Genomic DNA, 20,465 nt, shown 5'->3' with positions numbered 1-20,465 from the left:
CAATTATGTGGATTAAATTCTTGCTTCAATCATTGAACAAATCTCAATTATGCGGAGACTACAGTTTAGACCCTCCTCTGAAAACCAATAGAGATAGATTTGAAGGCCGTTCTTCCCCAAAAATTTAAAATAATCAGCAACATATATAAGTCTTTGAAATCAGGATAGTATACGAGTATCAGATCAGCATATCCAAAATTTACAGGTAAGCTAACTTTGACCAGGAGAAACAATATAAACTAGACGTGCCTTGAAACTAACGCTTAGGAATGGACCAGGCTCATGAAACAGAGGAGCAACACATAGCTAATATATATTTTTTCTTTTTTTAATATAAAAGCCCTTTGTTACATTTGAGCTGGTTGGAATGCTAGAGAAGCTGTTTGATATTCATTGAAAGATTAATTGGGGGTCGGGGATCTTATACATAACTGACAAATTACGATTTTTATTTCTGTAACTGATCTGAATTTAAGCTTTCGATTAAGAGTTTAAGCTTTCTTTTTGTTTGATAAGTTTATTTAAACATACATAAAATACAAATAAATGAAAATAAACTATACCAATAATAAAAAGGGATAAACCATCCCATGTCAAATAATCGATCATATGTCAATAACTAGAGATGCCGCAATCCAAATTGTTTGAATGGGGACAATAAATTTATTAACAGCTGTTTGTTTGGTTCCTTCTTCTTTAACCAACTCTTCCTCCCTTTTTTGCATGTCAATAGAGTTGTTCCGTTTACAGACCAAGATTGGGATTTTTATTGATGTCATTTTAGTGTTTTAATTTTCTTTGGCTAGTTTTATTCAGTTATTGATATGAAATAATAATGTACATTTAAATCAAAAATATGGATATTCACACAAAAATATATTATAGAAAATAGGCACCACAATAGCACTACCTAAGTAAAGAGCGATGTGTGTATAATCTATTATTTCTTTTCTTTTTTTTTGGGGGGGGGGAGTCATTCAGACGAGGGCACTTGTTATAGAAGAAGTTGTCGCAGAAACTACTGAAGGAGCTCATTCGATTTGAAATTGAAAAAGCTAGTGCCCTTTTTCATAGTCGAAAGTGATTGGGGGGGCAATCAGCCCCCCCCCACCCATCATTACCCGAAACACATCTAATCAAAGTTTTGGGATAGTCATTTTGTTCAGCGTAGTTGAAAGGTCAGGAAATTATGTCTTTGAGGATGACAACCCCCCCCCCCACAGCCCTCAGGAAAAGGGATTTAAGTTATGCCCTGGGGGCATATAAGGTTCTTAAAAAATAGCGACGAAGACCACACCGCCTTTCCATAACAAACAAATACAAAGTAGAAACAATTGGGAATTTTTTTTTTCAAGACAATGGAAATCAGTTATGTGAATATTTCGGCCATATGTCCAAGGGCCGTTTTCAGCACAATACGAGAACAAGAGAAAAAAATTGTATATATACATAAACTTACATTAAATTGTGAGAATTAAAACTAAATAATGTTATTTAAAAACTTTTTTTTAAAAACAGCCCTAGCATCCTTACTTCAACGAAGTTCAACCAGGACTGACAAAAAGAATGAAGTGAGAATATTAATTCATTCAAACTAAAGATAACAAAGTGATTAAATACAGTTTCTCAGAGCCAGCCTAGCTTTTTTAGCAGTCTGTCTCAAAGGCCTTTTCGTAGATGGTTCAGTACTATTATAAATCAGTTTAGTAAAATATTTTGTTAGATCGTTTTTAATTAAACTTGAGTATAAAGAATTTAGTGAGTATTCCCCTAAGTCCCTGTTCAAAGAAACATGATTATTTATTTTGCGATTAATTTCGATTGATTCTCGAACCACCTGTTTTATCCCCAAATCATTACTGATGAGTGAAGATTTTTCAAAAAGTATCGTGTGGGACGGATTATTAAATATATGCCCTATTGTTTCTACTTTGTATTTGTTTGTTATAAGGTTCTTATAGAAAATGTGGTGGTATAACCTTTGAAGGGGGCTCATAGGATTGGAAATCAGAAGTTCTAGTGCCCTTTTTAAGAGTCAAAATGATCAGAGGGCATCCCCCCCAGACGTCGTGTTTTTACGTAATACATCTGATAGAAATTATGATATAGCCATTTTGTTCGAAATAGTCTAAAGATCACATAAAAATCCTTCGGGGCTGAAATGGCCCCTGAGAATCTGGGGGCAAGGGTTGTAAGTTATGCCTGAGGGCATATAAAGTTTTTATAGAAAGAATTGGTACACATTTTGGAGGGGACTCATTGGATTAGTAATCAGGAATTGTATTGCCCTTTTTAAGAGTCAAAGTGATCCAGGCACGTACGCAGGAACTTTTTTCGGGGGGGGGGGCAAAACCTTCGAAACAGCGGATATAAAGTAGCACTTTTTTATTTAGTAATGCAAACAACACGTATATCGGAAAATACAGATTAACTTTAATCTGTAGTATTTTAGCTGATGGGGGGAAGAAGACGGAAGCCTCAAAAGTACGTTTTAGGCTCAGGTTATGTTCATAGCGATTTAGAACCAGTGATTAATCTATTATATTCCACTGAAAGAGAAATTTTAGGGTTAACAGTGTAATACTGGTGCTGTGGGGGGTAGTTCTTCTATTGCAAAAACGTAGATTCTAATGAAAAATGATAGTTTCCAAAATTGATCCATTAAAAGCTGTACTTTATCCTGAAAAGGGGGGATAAACGCCCTAATATCAAGGATAATTCTATTTTGCTGTGGAAAGCTAACTCTCTTTACAAAAAAATAACAGTACACTTGCTAATTACTTCAAAGAGGGTAAAAAGTTAGACAGAAAATGGGTTAATAATTGGGCTTTACTTGATCGGATAATTGCATGCTGTAAAATCCCAAGAAACCATGGGGAAATTCAACATTTCACAATTTTTTTTTTTTTTGGGGGGGGGGGGGGTTAAGGCCCCAAAGCCCCCCTGCGTACGTGCCAGAAGTGATCGGAGGGTAGCACCCCCCGCACACGTCATGTTTTACCAGAATTCATCTGATATAAATTTTGAGATAGTCATTCATTCAAAAAAATAGTCCAAAGATCATAGGCAGCGCAATAGCACTCGCTAAGCAAAGAACAATGTGGGCACAATATGTTTCTTGGGGGGATGAGACAAGGGCACTTCGTATAGAAGGATATATCGTAAAAACTTCGAAAGGGGTCACTCAATTAGAAATTGCAAGTTCTATTGCCCTATTTATTAGTTAAAAGTGATTGGAGGGCAACCAGTTTCCACCCCACACACCCATCATTTCCCCTAATACATTCAATAAAATCTAATTTTGAGATAGCCATTTTTCAGCGTAGTTGTAAGGTCCAGTAATTATGTGTTTGAACACTACAACCCTCCCCCCCCCACAGAGCTCTCAGGGCAAGAGTTGTAAGTTATTCCGGGGGCATATAAGATTTTTGTGGAAAGGGTGGACACATAAACTTCGGAGGAGGCTCATTGTATAGGAAATTGAAAGTTCTAGTGCCCTTTTTAAATATTCGAAAGTAACTGGAGGGCAACCAGACCCCCCCCCCTCTTCGCTTATCATTTTCCCAAATACATCCAATCAAATTTTTGAGATAGCCATTTTATTAAGCATATTTGAAAGGTCCAGTAATTACGTCTTTGGGGATGGCAATCCCCCACGGTTCCCAGGGCGAGGGCTATAAGTTATAAAACTACCAAGTGTAAAATTACCATAAATCACAATCAATAAATAATTAAAATTAAAAAGAACAGAAATTAAAATAAATAGCCGTGTCAAACTCAAAAGGAGCAAAGATTAACATGAGTAAGGCCGATAATCCCCATGCCTTCTCAAGACTAGAACACAATTTGCATTTTACAGAAGAAAAAAAACAACAAAAAACAAACCATCGCAGATTGTCAGTTTAATTGACATATAATAGTATTTATTCCTTATAGTTGAGATAAATTTTTTTTATGAAAGTAAGACAAGTGTAAACATTTCAAACGTGTTTTGTTTTCAGTGAAGCGCAAATTGTGTTCTAGTCTTGAGACGGCATGGGTGTTATCAGCCCTGCTCATGTTAATGTTTGCTCCTTTGTTTTCTTGCACATCCCCTTTTACACGCGTTGGAAGTTTCAACTTAATGTATACCATCAACATTCCTCAAGCATTTCTGATGCGCCCGCTCGACAACCTGTGTGGGCATAGTGTGTTCCGATTTAGTTCAATACAGTTTCTATATATCCCAAATTTTTCGCCAGTTACACCCTTTTGAAAACCTGCATACAGAGGGAGTATTCTGATGCAGTTCATCTTCCCCCAAAAATTTCTTGAAAATTTCACCTTCATGCCTTTAGGTATAGTTGTAATAGTAGTCACAGTAGTAGTACTCATATAACTAGTAATAGTATTGAATAGCGTTAGTACTACTAGCAGCAGTAGTATTAACCTATTGCATTTTAGTCAGTTGAACATTTCTCTCATCAAGCCCTGGAAGTTTCAACTTAATACAATTAGCCATTGCTATGACATTGCTGATATGTCCTTTTCATAGCCTGTATGTTCATATACTTCTTGAAATTTTCATCTCAATGCTATTGGACCTACAAGTAGTGGCAATAGAAGTCGTAGTTTAAGTAGTAGCAGTAGTGGTAAATGTGGAAGTAACAGGAGTATCAGTAGTAGTGTGCACATATTACCTTTTGGTGATATGATCTTCCTCCTTAAGCATTCTCTGAAAGTTTCAACTTAGTACCCTAATCAATTCGTGAGATACGGTATTTTGACAATGTGCATGCACATAGCGTCTTTTGATTTGGTTCAAATTTCTCCTTAATACTGTAAATGAAGTAGTGTGGTAGTAGTAGTAGTTGTAGTAGTATTGATAACATGCAAATATTGTCTTTTTGATCATCTCCCTTGTCATTTCCTGAACTTTCTAAATTAATATACTCAGACCTTCCTGTGTTGTACCCTTTTGACAATTCGTATAAACATAACATGTTTTGATTTAGTTCAACACTCCCTTCAAAATTTTCTGAGGGGCTCACCTGAATATCCTTCGTCTTCTTTGGAAATTAAAGTTCAAACATAACTTTCTCAATAACATATACTATGTGTAAACAATGAACGAATTTCCTTACTTACAGGCCTTGTCCTTAGGACTGTGGGGAGGTTACAACCCCAATACTGGACCTTTCAACAATGCTGAACAAAATAGCTCTCTTAAAACTTCTATCGGATTTATTTTGGTGAATGATAGATTTAGGGCTGGGGGGGGCTGACGTCCCTCCATTCACTTTTGACTCTTAAAAAGAGCACTAAAACTTCTGACCACCGATCAAATGAGCTCCATCCGATCCAAAGTTTATGCAACCACCCGTTGCATTGCATAAAAACCTTGTATACTCTGAGCAAAAATAACAACCCTTGTCCATAGGCTCTGGGGGATTGTGTCCACCCTAAAGACATTGTTATATGATTTTGGGACTATTTGTACCAAAATAGGTATCTCATAATTTCAATTAAGTTTGTTTTGCCAAAAGAAGATTTCAGGGAAAGGGCTAGTTGCTCTCCACGATGTTTGACTTTTAAAAGGGAATATGAACTACACATTTCAAATCAAATGAGACTATTCTAAAGTTCACACGGCCACCCCTTCCATAAAAACCTTATATGCCCTTGGGGCATAACTTACAACCCTTACCCCCATATTCTGGGGGAATTCTGTCCACTTCAATGGCCTTATTATATGATCTTTAGACTATTTTTTAGACCATAGTCTCAGAAATTGTATCGGATCCGTTTGTGGAAAATAAAACGTAAGAGGAGAAGGGCTGTCCCAAATCACTATGACTCTTAAAAAGGGAACTAGAACATCTGATTTCCAAACAAATGAGCCCCCTCCAGAGTTTATACGACCATCCTTTCCATTAAAACCTTATATGCCCCCGGGGCATAACTTATAACCCTTGCGCTGAGGGCTCTAGGCGGGGGGGGTGTCATCCTCAAAGATAAAATTTCTAGACCTTTCAACTACTCAGAAAAATGGCTATCTCCAATTTTGATTAGATGTGTTTTGGGAGTTGATAGGCGTGAGGGGGGGAGCTTGTTGCCCTCTGGTCATGTTTGACAATCAAAAAATACTCTTTCAATTTTCAATCGAATAAGCCTTTTTTGAAGTTTCTAAGACAACAAATGGCCATCTAAAAATTTCTATCAGATGCATTTTGGGAAAATACGAAGTGTCTATCCACCTTTTGATCACTTTGAATCTTAAAACGGTTACTAGAACATCTGATTACCAATCGAGTGATCTCCTCCAAAGTTTATACAACCACAGCTTCTATAAGAAAAACCTTATATAGCCCCACGACATAACTTACAGCCCTTGCCCTGAGGGCGGCGGGTGGTTGTCATTCTCAAAGACATAATTTCCGGACCTTCTAACTACGGTGAACAAAATGGCTATCTCAAAATTCTGATTGGATCTGTTCGGGAAAATGGTGGACAGATGAGGGGGGTTAGTTCCCCTCCAATCACTTTTGATTATTATTAAAAGAGGCACTCGCCCCTTCAATTTCCAATCGAGTGAGCCTTTTCCGAAGTTTCTACGACAGCAAATGACCATATCTAAATTTCTGTAGGTTTCATTTCGGGAAAATACGAGGTGTGGGGGGGTATCCACCCTCCGATCACTCTGAATCTTAAAAAGTGTAGCAGAACTTCTGATTACCAATGCAATGAGCCCCCTCCGAAAAATATACGATCACCCTTTCTATATAAACCTTATAGACCCCCAGGGCATAACTTACAACTCTTTCCCTGAGGGCTGTGGAGGAGGGTATCATTCTCAAAGACATAATTTCCGGACTAGGCTGACAAAATGGCTATCTCAAAGATTTTGATTGAATGTGTTTGGGAAAATAGCGGGCGTGGGAGGGGTGTTGGTTTCCCTCCGATCATATTCGACTATCAAAAAGGCCACTAACCCTTCTAATTCCCGAATTGAATGACCTTTTTTTGAAGTTTCTACGACGGCGCCTTCAATACGGAGTGCTGTGGTTTAAAACTAAAAAACAAAAAAGAATAAATAAAATACAAAGAAATCAACACTACATTGTGCCCACATCGTTCTTTACATAAGAAGCGCTAATGCGCTGCCTAAGATGATAGTTGTATATTCAGACGGGGCTCATTCAACTGGATATCAGAAGTAGTGTTTTTTTAAGAGTCAAAATGATAGAAGGGCAACTAGCCCCCCCCCCCCAATCACGCCTTCTTTTCCCCAAATACATCTGCTAGAAATTTTGAAATTGTCATTTTGTTCAAAATAGTAGAAGATCACATCGAAAGGCCTTTTGGGTTGAAATAACCCCTCAAAACCTACAGGCAAGGGTAGTAAGTTATGCCTGCTAGGCATATAGGGCAAAGGTTATTATGGAAGGGGAAGTCTCATTTGACTGGAAATAGGGATCTTTTGAAGACCCAAAAGTTAATTGAGGACAACCACCGCCCCCTCCTACGACCATCATTTTCTAAAACAAATATCCCATCAGAATCATTAGACCACTATTTTTTTTCAGAGATCCTGTAATTATGCCTTTTGGGACGCTATACCCCTCACAGCCCACAGAACAAGGACTGTAAGTTGGGCAATTCGTTCACTGGCTACATATAGTATATGTTATTGTGAAAGTTATGCATGTTTGACCATTACTTTGCAAAAAGACAAAGGACATCCAGGTGAGCCTTTTAGAGAAGGTTGAGGGAACTGTTGAACTAAATCTATACACGTTATGTGTATAAAGTCTGCCGAAAGGGCATATCTCAGGAATGACTGAGCATATTAATTTGAAACTTTCAGGAAATGACAAGGGAGATCATCAATTGACCAAAAAGGTAATATTTGTACGCTACTACTACAACTGTCACCACTACTAATACAACCACAGTTCTAAATTTAAAATATTTAAATAAAGAAACGAAAATCTTAGGAGCAACTTTCACTAGTGACTGTAGTTTCAGTGCCCATATTAATTCAACCGTCCACAAGGCTAATGCAAGCCTTGAGACACTTACCAAAATGAGGCGTTTTTGGTGTGATACTGAAATTCTTCTCCATGCCTACACGTGTTATGTTCGTCCATTGCTCGAGTACGCGTGCCCAATGTGGGGCCCATCTGCTATCCGCACGGCGTACCTATTACACGACATAAGAGTCCGTCCAGAAAAGAGCAACAAGGATTATACTCCGAAACGGCAACATACCCTAAGATCAAGCCCATGCGAAACTGAATTTATCTGCACTTAAAGTCCGGCTTGAACACCTGATTCTAAAATTTGGAAAGTCCTTCCTAGGACTTTCCATAAAATGATCCATATAAAGAGGGATAGAACCCAACCCTGCTTAACTCCTAATTTTATACAAAACCAGCTACTAACCTCATTTCCTACCTTAACCGCAGCAGTATTATTCTCATACCTAGCACTAATCACTTTAATGTATTTGTCTGGTATACCATACAAGGATAAGACCTTTGCTAAAGCTCTTCTATGAACAAAACTGAACGATTGCCCATAACCTATGAAACTGAGGACCAAAGATGTTTGAAAACTAAGGCACTTTTCAATTACTAGTAAACATTTGGTCGAAACTTCCTCTACTTTTTTCTAAAACCGCACTGTTCTTCTCTTAAAACTTTGTCTACAGCATCTCTCAGTCTAAAAGTATCATATTACTAAGAAATTTGCTACCTACAGAGACCAGACTAATGCTTCAATAATTACGACACTCACTCTTATCACCTTTCTTATATAGTAGTTTAATTAAGGTCTTCCCAAAATCGTTAGGAGTTTCCTCTTCTTCAAAAATCATATTTATAATCTTCAGTAACTTTTTTCTAGCCTCGGAGCCACCATATTTAAGAAACTCATTTACCACACTATCAGCACCTGGATCCTTACTATTTTTTAATCATTTTAATACTGTCGCTAATTCTTCTTCACACAACGAATCTTGCTTCACATCCAAGGTATCACAAACTTTTTCTATTTTCTCTATATCCTTTCCTGCAGTTGTATTTCGGTTTAGCATATTCTCAAAATGTTCCGCCCATCTCTCTTTAACTATTTCTTTATATAGTTGTGGCCCCATTCCTATCTTTAACTGGGACAAGTCCAGATTGACTATTCCCTCTCAATTCATTAACATGCCAATGCAATATTTTACTATTATGCCGTCTAGTTGCATCTTCCAGAGTCTCGGCAATTTTACCCATGGCCTCCACTTCACACTTTCTTAGTTCATATTTTAATGGCTCCTCCACTTTCTTTACATTCTTTTTGTTTTCATATGACCGATCACTCAGATAGTTCTTGTACAAATCCCTTCTCCTCTCTATTAAACATAAAGCTTGTTCACCGATATTCCTAGATGCAGTCTAAAGTTTCTTCTCTAAGATATCATGAGCAACTTAACAAAGTGTTTTTCTAAAAAATTTCCAACCATCTTCCACATTGTCAAATTTTAAACTCTCAAGCTTAGTATTCAAAGGTTCCTGGAAAGTTTATCTCAAATTCTCATCCTGGAGTCTACCAACATCATAACTTCCTGGGAGGTAGTTACCCTTCCGTAATTTCAGCTTCAAATTAACCCTAGACACTACTAGATGGTGATCTTTACTTTTAACATCAATAACAGCACTCCTGAATTCCCTAGTATGCTGTATTATTCCTGCAAGTCTTCAGTTTACTGTACCATAATCAACAAGGTTTGCTGTACCATGTCAACTTATCGATCGTTTTATGATCAAAAATCGTTTTGATTACAACTAGATTGTTATACCTACAAAATTGCAAAAGTCTGTAGCCATTACTGTTTTCTTTTCCTATACCAAATTTACCTAGGCTAGGATACCATCTATCCCTATTTCTACCAGCCTGCGTATTGAAATCTCCTAGTAAAATACCATATAAAACCTAGTACCTATATACCTAGTAAAATTCTACCTGGTACCCTATCTATTTGCTCCTGTAACTTTAAGTAAAATTCATCTGAGTCACTAGTATCTCCATCAGTCGGTTCAACAGGGGCATACACTACTATAACAGATACCCTGAACTTTTTAGTCATAAAATGAGCAATTAGTATTCTATTATTGATACCTTGCAAGCCTAAATAAGACTTAGCAGCTTCCTTATTCACTATGAGCACTGCTCCCTGTATATGTACCCCATCCTTCCTGCCTGAGTAAACAAATTCTATATCACCTAATTCCATGCTTCCTACCCCTGAGATATGAATTTCTGAAACTCCAAGTAAGTCCAGATCGAATCGTCTGAATACGTCAGTCATAATGTCAATACGATAGTCATTTTCTAACGTGGTAGCATTCCAAGTTCCAATTTTCATGTTCTTTAAATCATTGAAATATATTTTGGCCTCAGGAAAAGCTATGATTTTGGATACTAATGCAGGACAAGGATCAACATATCTTCTCAAGTCTATACCAAAGTGCTTAAGCGGGCTTAGAATTGGACAGTAAGAAGTCCCTGAGACCATCAGTATGAATGGAGGCTTTATGCAATCCTGAGCCCATCTGGGTCAAAACAAAGTTTTCAGCACTTGGTGATGCTCTTCTATCAACAAGAGTCGAACCTGAACAGACAGTCCCAAGCCTATTACCTCCGTCTCATTACAAATTCATGCCTACAAATATTATGATACTAAGGGGACGCAACACATAGTAGATAAATTAGCTAGGAAGAGGATTTTCAGCCCAAAAACGCCCATCAAAACAGATTAAGCCCAGAAAAATTGTCCATTGATCAGAATCCCTTGTGACTGCTGTATTGTTCACTAGGGTATAATTCCCTTGAGGGGCACCACTACTCAAGTGGGAATAGAGTTGACCCCAGTCTTGCAGGTATCCCAAAAGGGTCGAGGCTGGCCTTTGCAGAGACCGTTGTCCATAGATCTGGATCTTACGCCCTGCTGTGGTTGTCCTCCTATAGAGGATCCTCCCACGATAGTGTTCTGCGTCACTATGCAATTTAACCCATTACTGGGAGAAGATTTGTAACTCATGGGACTTGTGGACACGCCAGTGGGCCCTATTGAGTATACATTTGGGGGGCCTTCTTCCTCCTCCATCTGTATTTATGGCCTGAGGAGTTCTTTACTTTTCTTTGAAAAACTTGTTGCTGGAAAAAGTTTTTTAAATTAATATTCAATAAAAAACGCTTACTTAACACCAATATCCGACAAAGAAAAGAACAAAAATAAAGACATATATACCACACTTATAAAACATAAATTTCACCGTATTTCAAAAACATGCTAAGTACTTCTCCTTACTGCAAAGATTGTGTTGAAATAATGCACTACTAAATAAATCAACTGGGAAGTATAATTTTACAAAATCTGGAATGTACAAATTAGTATTCTCAAGCAAAGAACCTTTGGCCCCAGTAAGCCTTTATTAGCCTGTTGCATGGTAGCCACACAATTCTGAACCAAAGTTTAGCCCCTATTATAAATCATTCTTTGAACCCTTCAAGTTTTTAGAACAGCTTAGCTGCAAACTTTCGAATTTAGCAGCTTTCCCATAGCCGGAGCTCTCTGCTCCATAATAGAAAATTTGCAAAGTTTTCATAAAAAAACTGTTATTCAGAGAGAGTTTTTATCCCAATTATTTTAATAAAGAAAAACTGAAAATAACAGACCATTTCCTTAGTTGGATATTTCACTAATATGAGCTTCCAATCGACCATTCCCATGGAAAAAAAAACTACCAGGGCTTTAGTTTATCATCAAAATAGAAATATCTTCCCAAATAGAAAACTAATACAGGAAACCACATTCCTTATGCTACAAATTAATTTTAAAAAACTTTTTTCCACAAAAAAAGTTTTCAAAGAAAATTAAAGAGCTAAATTAACTGAAGATAAACAGAAACAAATTCAAATAAGTTTTCAAGTGTAAAACTACTATAAATCACCATCAATAAATAAATGAAACCCAAAACAAACAGACATTAGAATACATAACTGAGTCAAACTCAATGCAAGCAGAAAATAAAAGGAGCATGGCTGGCGGTCCCCCTGAATTCTAAAGACAAAAACTAATTATCACTTTACTGAAAAAGCTCTTATTCTGAACTTAGTGTTTTTATTTCTCAGTATATCAGAAACAAGACTGTTTATCATAACAGAAAGGAGATTACCTTGGAATACTCCATTGTGGACAGGGACGGGACTGGAAAACTGATTCTGATATTTGACTGCTTGTGATATATTTGATAAAAAGGAGGGAACGAATTTAACCAGAAAAGAATCAATACTGAAATCAGTTACAAGTTTCTCAACTTAAATATTGTGGTTAACAAGGTCAAATGCTTTTTGTAGGTTAATGGAAATTAAATTTAACCAGATTTTACCAACTGGGTTGACAGGAAAAACAAGGTAATGGGAAGTAGAGGTTGTATACTTTTGATTTGAGTCAAGAAACTCAAACAATCTTCCCCATGTTTTTATAGGAAAGCTGACGGACCTATTGTCAACAAAAAAAAATCCTTAGCAAGTGCCTTCAATTCGTATTTCATCACACTTCCTTCAGTTCTCATTCCACCCCAAAGTAGAGTATGTTGTTTTCCTTTGGCAGATAAGTCTTTTTCCTGATCCCATGTAGTGCTACTGAGATTTCTAGTATTATTTCTCAACTTCCAAACAGTCATTCAGTTGATAGTTTTGGTTTGAGTAATAATTTACTTAAAAAAAATTAGTCAATTTATTTCTCACCGAATCTCACACATAACCAACCTCTCTCTTTCTTTAGGTGTTTTCCTCATTTATTTAAAGTGCTACTAGTGTACCTTTGCATAAAAAGGCGATTCATCTCTAATTTCAAATTACAGACCCATTTTTCTTCTTCCCATCATCTCAGGTTGTTGAAAAGGTAGTGAATCATCGACTCTCTTCATTGGTATTTAGTACTAATAAGACTGCTGGAATTTCTCTCATAACTAACCATCAGTATGGTTTTTGTCCCTCTTTTTCTACTTTCCATGTACTTTCAGATACAACAGAGTTTGTGCATGTTAATCTGGATAAGGGCTTGTGTGTTTTGGATCTGTTTCTTGACTTTTCAAAGGCCTTTGATATGGCTGACCACAATGTTCTTCTGTCTAAACTGTCTTTATTTGGAGTGCATGGAGCCCCACTAGAATGATTAAGGTCGTATCTGTCAGGGAGATCTCAGTATGTTTTGTGTAATGATACTTCTTCCTCATTTTGCCTATACTGAAAGGTGTCCCACAAGGCTCTGCACTTGAACCAATTTTGTTTCTAATTTACATTAATGATCTTGTTGATTGTCTTCATCCCCATGTTCACCCTGTTCTTTTTGCTGATGACAGTAACTTTTTCATTGCTGCAGTGGATCTGCCATCTGCCACTTCCATAGCTCAAGGTCTTCTTGATAAAGTAAAGGATTGGTGTTTCTCAAATGGTATGGCTCTTAACAGCTGGAAGAGTGCAATTATCAATTTCAGTATCCCTTACCATAAGAGAGGCATACAGGGGCTTATCACCCTGACTTATAGGAATGATATTATACCACAAGCTACTATCGTGAAATTTCTTGGTGTCTATGTTGACTGTTTTCTTTCTTTTAAAATGCTTATAACTCACACCAATTTCCTCATCCTCTGCCAATCTTCAATGCTGCACCAGGTTAACTTAGTTCTTCCTCCTGATGTTATGTTTTATCTTTATTATGGTTTTATTTATCCTTACCTTTCCTATTGTTGCTCTGTCTGGGGTAATACTAATAAATCTCTTCTCTGCTCACTTCAAAGAGCCCAAAATAGGGCAGTGAATGCTACTTTTCTTTTCCCTTGGCTTTACCCTTCCTCTGATCTTTATTATGATACTGGAATAGCTCTGCTGGATTGCATTGTAGATAAAAGTCATCTTTATTTAGTCACTCTGCTTTTCTAGGTATACTTTCACCATCTCTGCAGCAGTTTTTCTTATGGACAGACTCAGGTAGGTACTCTTCTTCCTTATGGATTTCTTGTTGCAGATTTTTTATTTTTTACCCAAACAACCATCAACAGCAGCTCAGAGGTCTCCTGTTTATCAATCAGTTCTACTATGGAACTCCATCCCTCCTGATGAACCTCTATTTTGCTCTGTAAAGACAGTTTCTTGTCTGGTACTTCCAGTTTAATGTTGTTGTTTTTTTATTATTAATAATATTATTATTTTACCCTAAATTATATGTCTTTCACCTCTTTATTTAATATATTTTCCAGATTCTAAGATTTCCTTTATTTTAGTTATATCTTTAATTTTCCTTGTATGTCTCTTATATGATAAATGTCCTTATCTTGTTTCAGTTTTGTTTTATTATTGTATTTGATTTATAAGTGTTTTATTTTTGTTTTGTTGGCACATTATAAGCTAAGCTTCTGGGCTTTGCAATTACTTTACATTTTGTAATTTTTTTTGGTATTAATAAATTGATTGATTGATTTGAGGTTCTCAAATTGTCTCAGTTCAGTAAGAGGTAGGGTTTTTCTTTTAGCTAATCTGCAAGGAATCCTTCATATAGTTGAAAAAGCATAGGAGTCTATGCTTTGTGATCTGATCCAGAGTATAAACCTGGTCTTCTTAATGTAGTCAAAACCTGGCACCTAAAGCAGGAACAAGAGAGATCAAGCAGGCACAAGAGAAAAGGTAGGAACAAGAGAGGTACCTAACCAGTAGCAAGAGAGAAGAGTACTTGCTCTCTGAGATCTCATTTCTAAGAAGAATCCTCAATATATACTGGCAGCAGAACATAACAAATCTATTTATCTATGACAAGACAGGACAGCCTCTCACAACAGATGGCATAAGAGAATGCAGATAGAAATGCCTTGAGCACATACTATACAAGACTGATCTACAGCATAACCTGCACATGTCTGTTCAACCCCCATGGAAGGATACACTTTCAGCAGTAAACCATCAGGAAGATTGGCTGCTATTGATGTCCTGGGTGCTACAGGCAGATCTAAGGTAATAAGAATGAAATGCAAAAGAAGGTATCCAGAACCTAAATTATACCTGGTTTGACATTTTCAAGCTTTTATCTCTAATCTTCCCTGCTTCTAAGGCTTATAAGTATGTATAAGAGACTATAATGTCCTGATCTTAACTTTGAGTAAGAATTTTGCCTTAGGGGAGAGTGGTATATAATAGGATTTTATTTAATCCAAAAACTAATATCAAATGGCTGACTACTGAATTGATTTATAGCTCAATTGAAAGCCCATAATTAGGAGAATAAAATGGAATTTTTTCAGATTTTAACTTTTCAACCAAAAATAGAGGGTGACTCTGCATGTGACAGTTGCATCAATTCCAATAAACAAAGCTCTTCTGAGGGAAGTAATGAGCAAAGTTAAGACTTAAAATGAATAAAAAGTATTGCTTCACAGACTATCTAGCATAGATTCATATACCTAGTGCAGCTAAACCAACTGACAATATTTCCCCATGTTTGTATGATTATAGAAAACTAGCACTTTTTCCATGCAAAGTGAAGTCATTCATTTTTCATCAATTATTAGAAAAAAAATCAAGCTCAAAATCACTCAAATTTACCTTAAATCGCATTTACAGCAAGATAAGGTGGACTGCATCCTCCTGTAGAATTTTGACAGTTAATTGTATTTTATTAGTGTAAAAGGAAAAACAGTACTGGTTAAGAGCTACCATATTCAGCTTTAACAAAGACAGTTCTCCACAATAATATAAAAGGCACAAAACCATAATTGAAAAAACCCTTTAAGGACTTGAACCTGTTATGTCATAATTCAAAGTCCAAACTTTACCAACTGAATTATGCACTCTCACTAATCCAATTTAATCTATATGATTTTGTAGGACCATAATTACATAACTCACAGCCCTTTTCCCAGGGACCATGGAGGGTCATGTAATCACCAAAGGCATATGTTCTAATTTTCTAATGAGCCATTAAACCTTATTCTATGGTATTATTAAATTTGCTGCCAGTTAGTGAAATTTAAACATGAAGATGCCCTGAAAGCAGTACCATGGGTGAAGTTCTCTTCTTAAACCCTTGTCTATATTGAGTAACACATGGATTTGCTTTGAGAATGGTCTTACTTGTTCAGGAGTAGCTAGTTATTGATTTGAAACAAGAGTGGATGAGCTCCAAGCTTATTCATTGTTTAACTTGGCCTGAGGGTCTTCAGGCTGGCATAGGACATCATTTGCATGCCTAAAAGGGGCAAGTCCACCAGCATTAGAGGGAGCAGGCCTGCCAGTAACAAAAGAGGTAAGAAAACTACTATTGTGAAGATTTCAGGATTGTAGGGAAATATTCCAGTTTCTCAAAGTCCCCTGATGTCATTTGGGTTGAACGAAAGAGAAAAACTACCCAATAAGCAAAGCAATGTCATATATTGTCAACACCTTCCCAGGATTAGAAAACATCCAGTTATCTGCAGCCTTGTTGTATTGGCATTTAAAGTTGAAGTACACACTAACATTGAACAGCTTGAGCTTGTGCCTGCAGTGAGGGGGACTGTAGATAGTGTTAGGCCTGAATCTTTTGCAAAGTCTCCAACTTTTAAGTAATTTTTTTCTTGGAAACATAAATAAGATGGTAGCTACTAAATGATTCCAGAAACAATCCCTATTTTGGTTACAAGGACATTTCTCTCTGAGCATGTCAACTGTCCAACTATCTTCTAACCCCTCTCTAGAAGCACCTTAGGAAGGATTTAAACTTCAGTCATGGAAGTTCCATCAAACTTGTATAGGCCTATGTCACTTGTAGTCAAAGGAAGCCTTACCAGGACTAATTTCAGGATCAAGAGTACTGTCGAATGTTAACCTTGTTATAGCTTGTTGGTATAGGGTTGCATAGCAACAGCTATTGATTTTGAGCTTGAAAGCCAGATTATCCGTTCCTCTTTAGTACTAGAATTACTTTAAATTATTTCATAAGTGTTTAGCCCAATAGGCTATATATTTATGTTTTGATGACTAAAAAAATATTTGGCTTGTTTGTTGTCCATTTTGGAAATAAATTGAATTGAACGCCTCCAGTTCTAAAGGGTTGTCTTAGTTTTTGCTATGACAAAGTTGTAAGCAAGAATCTAGGTGCTTTTACTTTTCAAACCATACCACATCTTACTTGCTTCTATGAGGCATTCATGCAGATGAGCTTCTTTGCTAGTTGTGAACACAATAATTAGTATGAATATGTAACCATCCTTGGTTAGTTCTAAACACTTCTCAATATGCCCTGAAAATTTCAACTTAATAGCTTTTCCTAAGATATTGAAAATACGCCCATATGGCAGACTTGAATGGACATAGTGTCTTTTGATTTAATTCAAGATCCCCAATAATATAATCAGACATTTCAAATGTACCCCCTCCTTTTTTTCTGGGACATTGTATATACACCCTTTTGACTTTCTGGATGTGTATAATACCATCTAATTTAGTTTGACTTATCCCCTTATATTTCAGTGGAAGTTGGAGCTAGATACCCAACAGCATTCCTGAGACATTGTATCTATGCCATCTTTACAACCTGGATGCAATTTAATCCTTTTGAAGGAGATTACCTCTAGAAAAGAAAAATCCCTTTAATTTTGTAGATGGGTGCCACCTGATACATACTTGAACTTGCCCTAGTGTGTACTATTTCTTCCTGTTCTACTATATACTAAATGACACCAATTCACAAAATTGATATTTTCTTTCTTGTCAATATTTTGTCACAAGATTACTACAGAAGATGACCAGATGATTTGGCTTTTGTTAGGTATCCTAAGCACTTTATTACACTAAACCAAAAAAGAATAAATACAGAAAAATCTAAAGGTGAAATATTTTTGTTGGGGAGGATGGAGGTTGTTGCAAAAACTTTGAGGTAGGTTTACTCAAAACAAAACTGTATCATAGGCTTACCAAAATAATTACTCTTGACGGTTGATCATTGGCCAAGCTATCCTAGATGGCCTCTAATTACTTTCTAGAGAATGGTAGACAAATGAAGGGTAGCTTGACCCACTATGTACTAAGTCCTAGTATACACTATGCTTCTCTAATTTTAGTTTCAATCTATCCTACTTTCCTTTGATTTTGGGCTTCAAAAACCTAGTTATAATGATTTGAGTAAGCTAGGAATTTTGGTAAAATTCTAGTTAATTGACTTCTTGCTATCTTGGAAAGGGTTTAGGTTAGGAAAATAAACCTTTCAGGGATGGGTCTACAGGCTAAAGTATGTCCTGGGAAGGTATTTTAAAGTACCCATCTCCACTCCTTCTCCCTCTAGAGGGCCCTGAAATTTGCCTACATGACAAGTCTATACCTATTGAAATTTTGACAAAACGACATTTTACCTTAATTTTCAGTTACTAGTTGCTTTTTCTCTGCCTTTAGTTCTGAAAATCCAATTCCTGTTATTTGAGTAGAATTTTGAGCCATATCAATGTTTTTTTTTCAAAATTTAGGAAGTGTATTTGCATATCTTTCAAACCTTACAAAATGGAATTGAGCAAATTTATGAAGCTGAAAAAAATTTTGTTGTACTTCAAATAAGCAGAAGATCTGTTATGCAAGGCTTCACTTTTATAACACACATATTTTCAAAGGTCATCAAAGGTCAGGGCCCTCTAGAGGGAGAAGGAGTGGAGGTAGTTGCTTCAAAATACCTTCCCAGGACATACTTCAGTCTGTAGATTCATCCCTGAAAGTTTCATTTTCCTGACCTAAATCCTTTCTGAGATAGCAAGAAGTCAATCAACTAGAATTTTACCAGACTTTTAGCTATATCTATATTGTTATTTATTTTGACAAACATATTTCAGAAAACCCTACTTTAAAACCCTATAGCATAAATCAGAATTTAGCAAAGTTATTAGGCTCAAAAACTTTCCCTGGGCTTCATTTGTGCTAAATGTCTATTTTTGAAATTATTATTATTAAAGGCCTAGTGCAGAAGCTGTAGCAGATCATCAAAGGTCAGTGGGCTATGGAGGGGTGGGAAAGTGGATATTTCAAAAGCACCTCCCTGGGAGGTGCCCTTGGGGGGTTTACTCTTAGAGGTGTTATTCACCTAAATCAACCTCTTTCTTAGGTAGTAAAATTGCTTTCATCAAGAATTTTACTATTTAGGCTCTGGAGCTAGTCTATGCCTATTCTAGTCCTCCTGAGTTTCATTCAAATAACTCAACAAGCCCATTTTCCAGACACTAAAAACAGCATCATCATGGGTTTTACAAGTAATTAAAATAACCCTTTTTCGCCTTTTTTACAGTTTACTTAAAGGACAGGCCAATCCAGATCTTTGTGACCACATTTAGGCTGTTTAGCTTAGTTGAACACAAGCTTAGCCAGAGGCTACTGACCCTCCTCCTTTGTAGTTCTTGTACTGAACAACAGCTGCAGGTTTTCCTTTAATTGTTGGATTAAACCTCTCTTCAACTTGGACATAAAAGCAGTCCATGTCAACAAGAAGGACAATTTTTGGGTTCATACTAATAATCCTTGTTATTAAGATTCAAATTTTTGAAATCGGATTTCGAGAATGTCAAGCATTAGAATTGCCTGGTGAGCCAATTCCCTGGTGCATTTTTCCTGTGCCAACTTCTTTAACTTAAAAAAAAAAAAAAAAAATTTCTAAACCCCAATTTTCAATTTTGAGAGTCGGCTTTCCAGTCCACTTAAAACTATGGGAAAGCTTTATTATTACGCTCTTGTCATCATTGATCATACTGAGGCAGGATACTACGAGATAATGTCAAAATTGCTTTGTATTGGAAATAAATATGTAGTTATTTGTTTGAACTTCCACAATCAAATAGCTATACCGGTCTCAGGATGTCGGAATCAGGCTCGTTCTAGCAAAAATTCAAATACATAGACTCTTTTTAAGAAACAAAACTAATCTTTCCCAGTTAAGAGTCAATTTATGGTACGCTGATTTGTGTCAAACGTGAATATCTTAGGCCCGAACAAAACCACAATCATATCAAGCAAAAATTCTAAAATGATTAATGGGATTAAAACTACTGACAATATCAATCAATCAATTTTTCTATTTCAAAAAGACAAAATCAGTTAAATAGCTTCGACTCAAAAGCATAGCTTTTTTTAGCCGAGAGACAAAACCACTACTACAAACAAGTCACCATAGCCCAAAGCCGGCTGAGGCCAACGCAACTACTCACGCTCCTCCTCCATCCTAATCTATTCAAATCCTCCCTCTTTACACCTTTCCAAGAAGTACCCATTTCCTTTAAATCTATCTTTATCCACCCCAACCGTGGAAAACCTGCTTTCAGTTTAGCCCTACACGGTTGGCCAAAAAAAACAAGCTTTGGCAATCTTTCATCCTCCATCCGCAGAACTTAATCTCTAGCCATCTCCATCTTTTTTTCATTATAGCC

General features: G+C 36.5%; 1 protein-coding gene across 1 annotated transcript in view; it reads right to left on the bottom strand.

The window, feature by feature from the left end:
- LOC136030120 (DNA polymerase eta-like) overlaps nucleotides 1-19,590 on the bottom strand; it is a 200,297-nt gene extending 180,707 nt beyond the window's left edge. The window contains exon 1 of the mRNA XM_065708803.1: nucleotides 19,425-19,590. Within this exon, the coding sequence (XP_065564875.1) occupies nucleotides 19,425-19,552 (128 nt within the window). The 5' untranslated portion in view covers nucleotides 19,553-19,590. The remainder of the gene's footprint in view (nucleotides 1-19,424) is intronic.
- Between the last annotated feature and the right edge of the window lie 875 nt (nucleotides 19,591-20,465).

This window comes from Artemia franciscana, chromosome 8, assembly GCF_032884065.1.
Source record: "Artemia franciscana chromosome 8, ASM3288406v1, whole genome shotgun sequence".
NCBI lineage: Eukaryota > Metazoa > Arthropoda > Branchiopoda > Anostraca > Artemiidae > Artemia > Artemia franciscana.
Note: the sequence above shows the minus strand (reverse complement) of the source record. Positions and strands in the feature narration are given on the sequence as shown.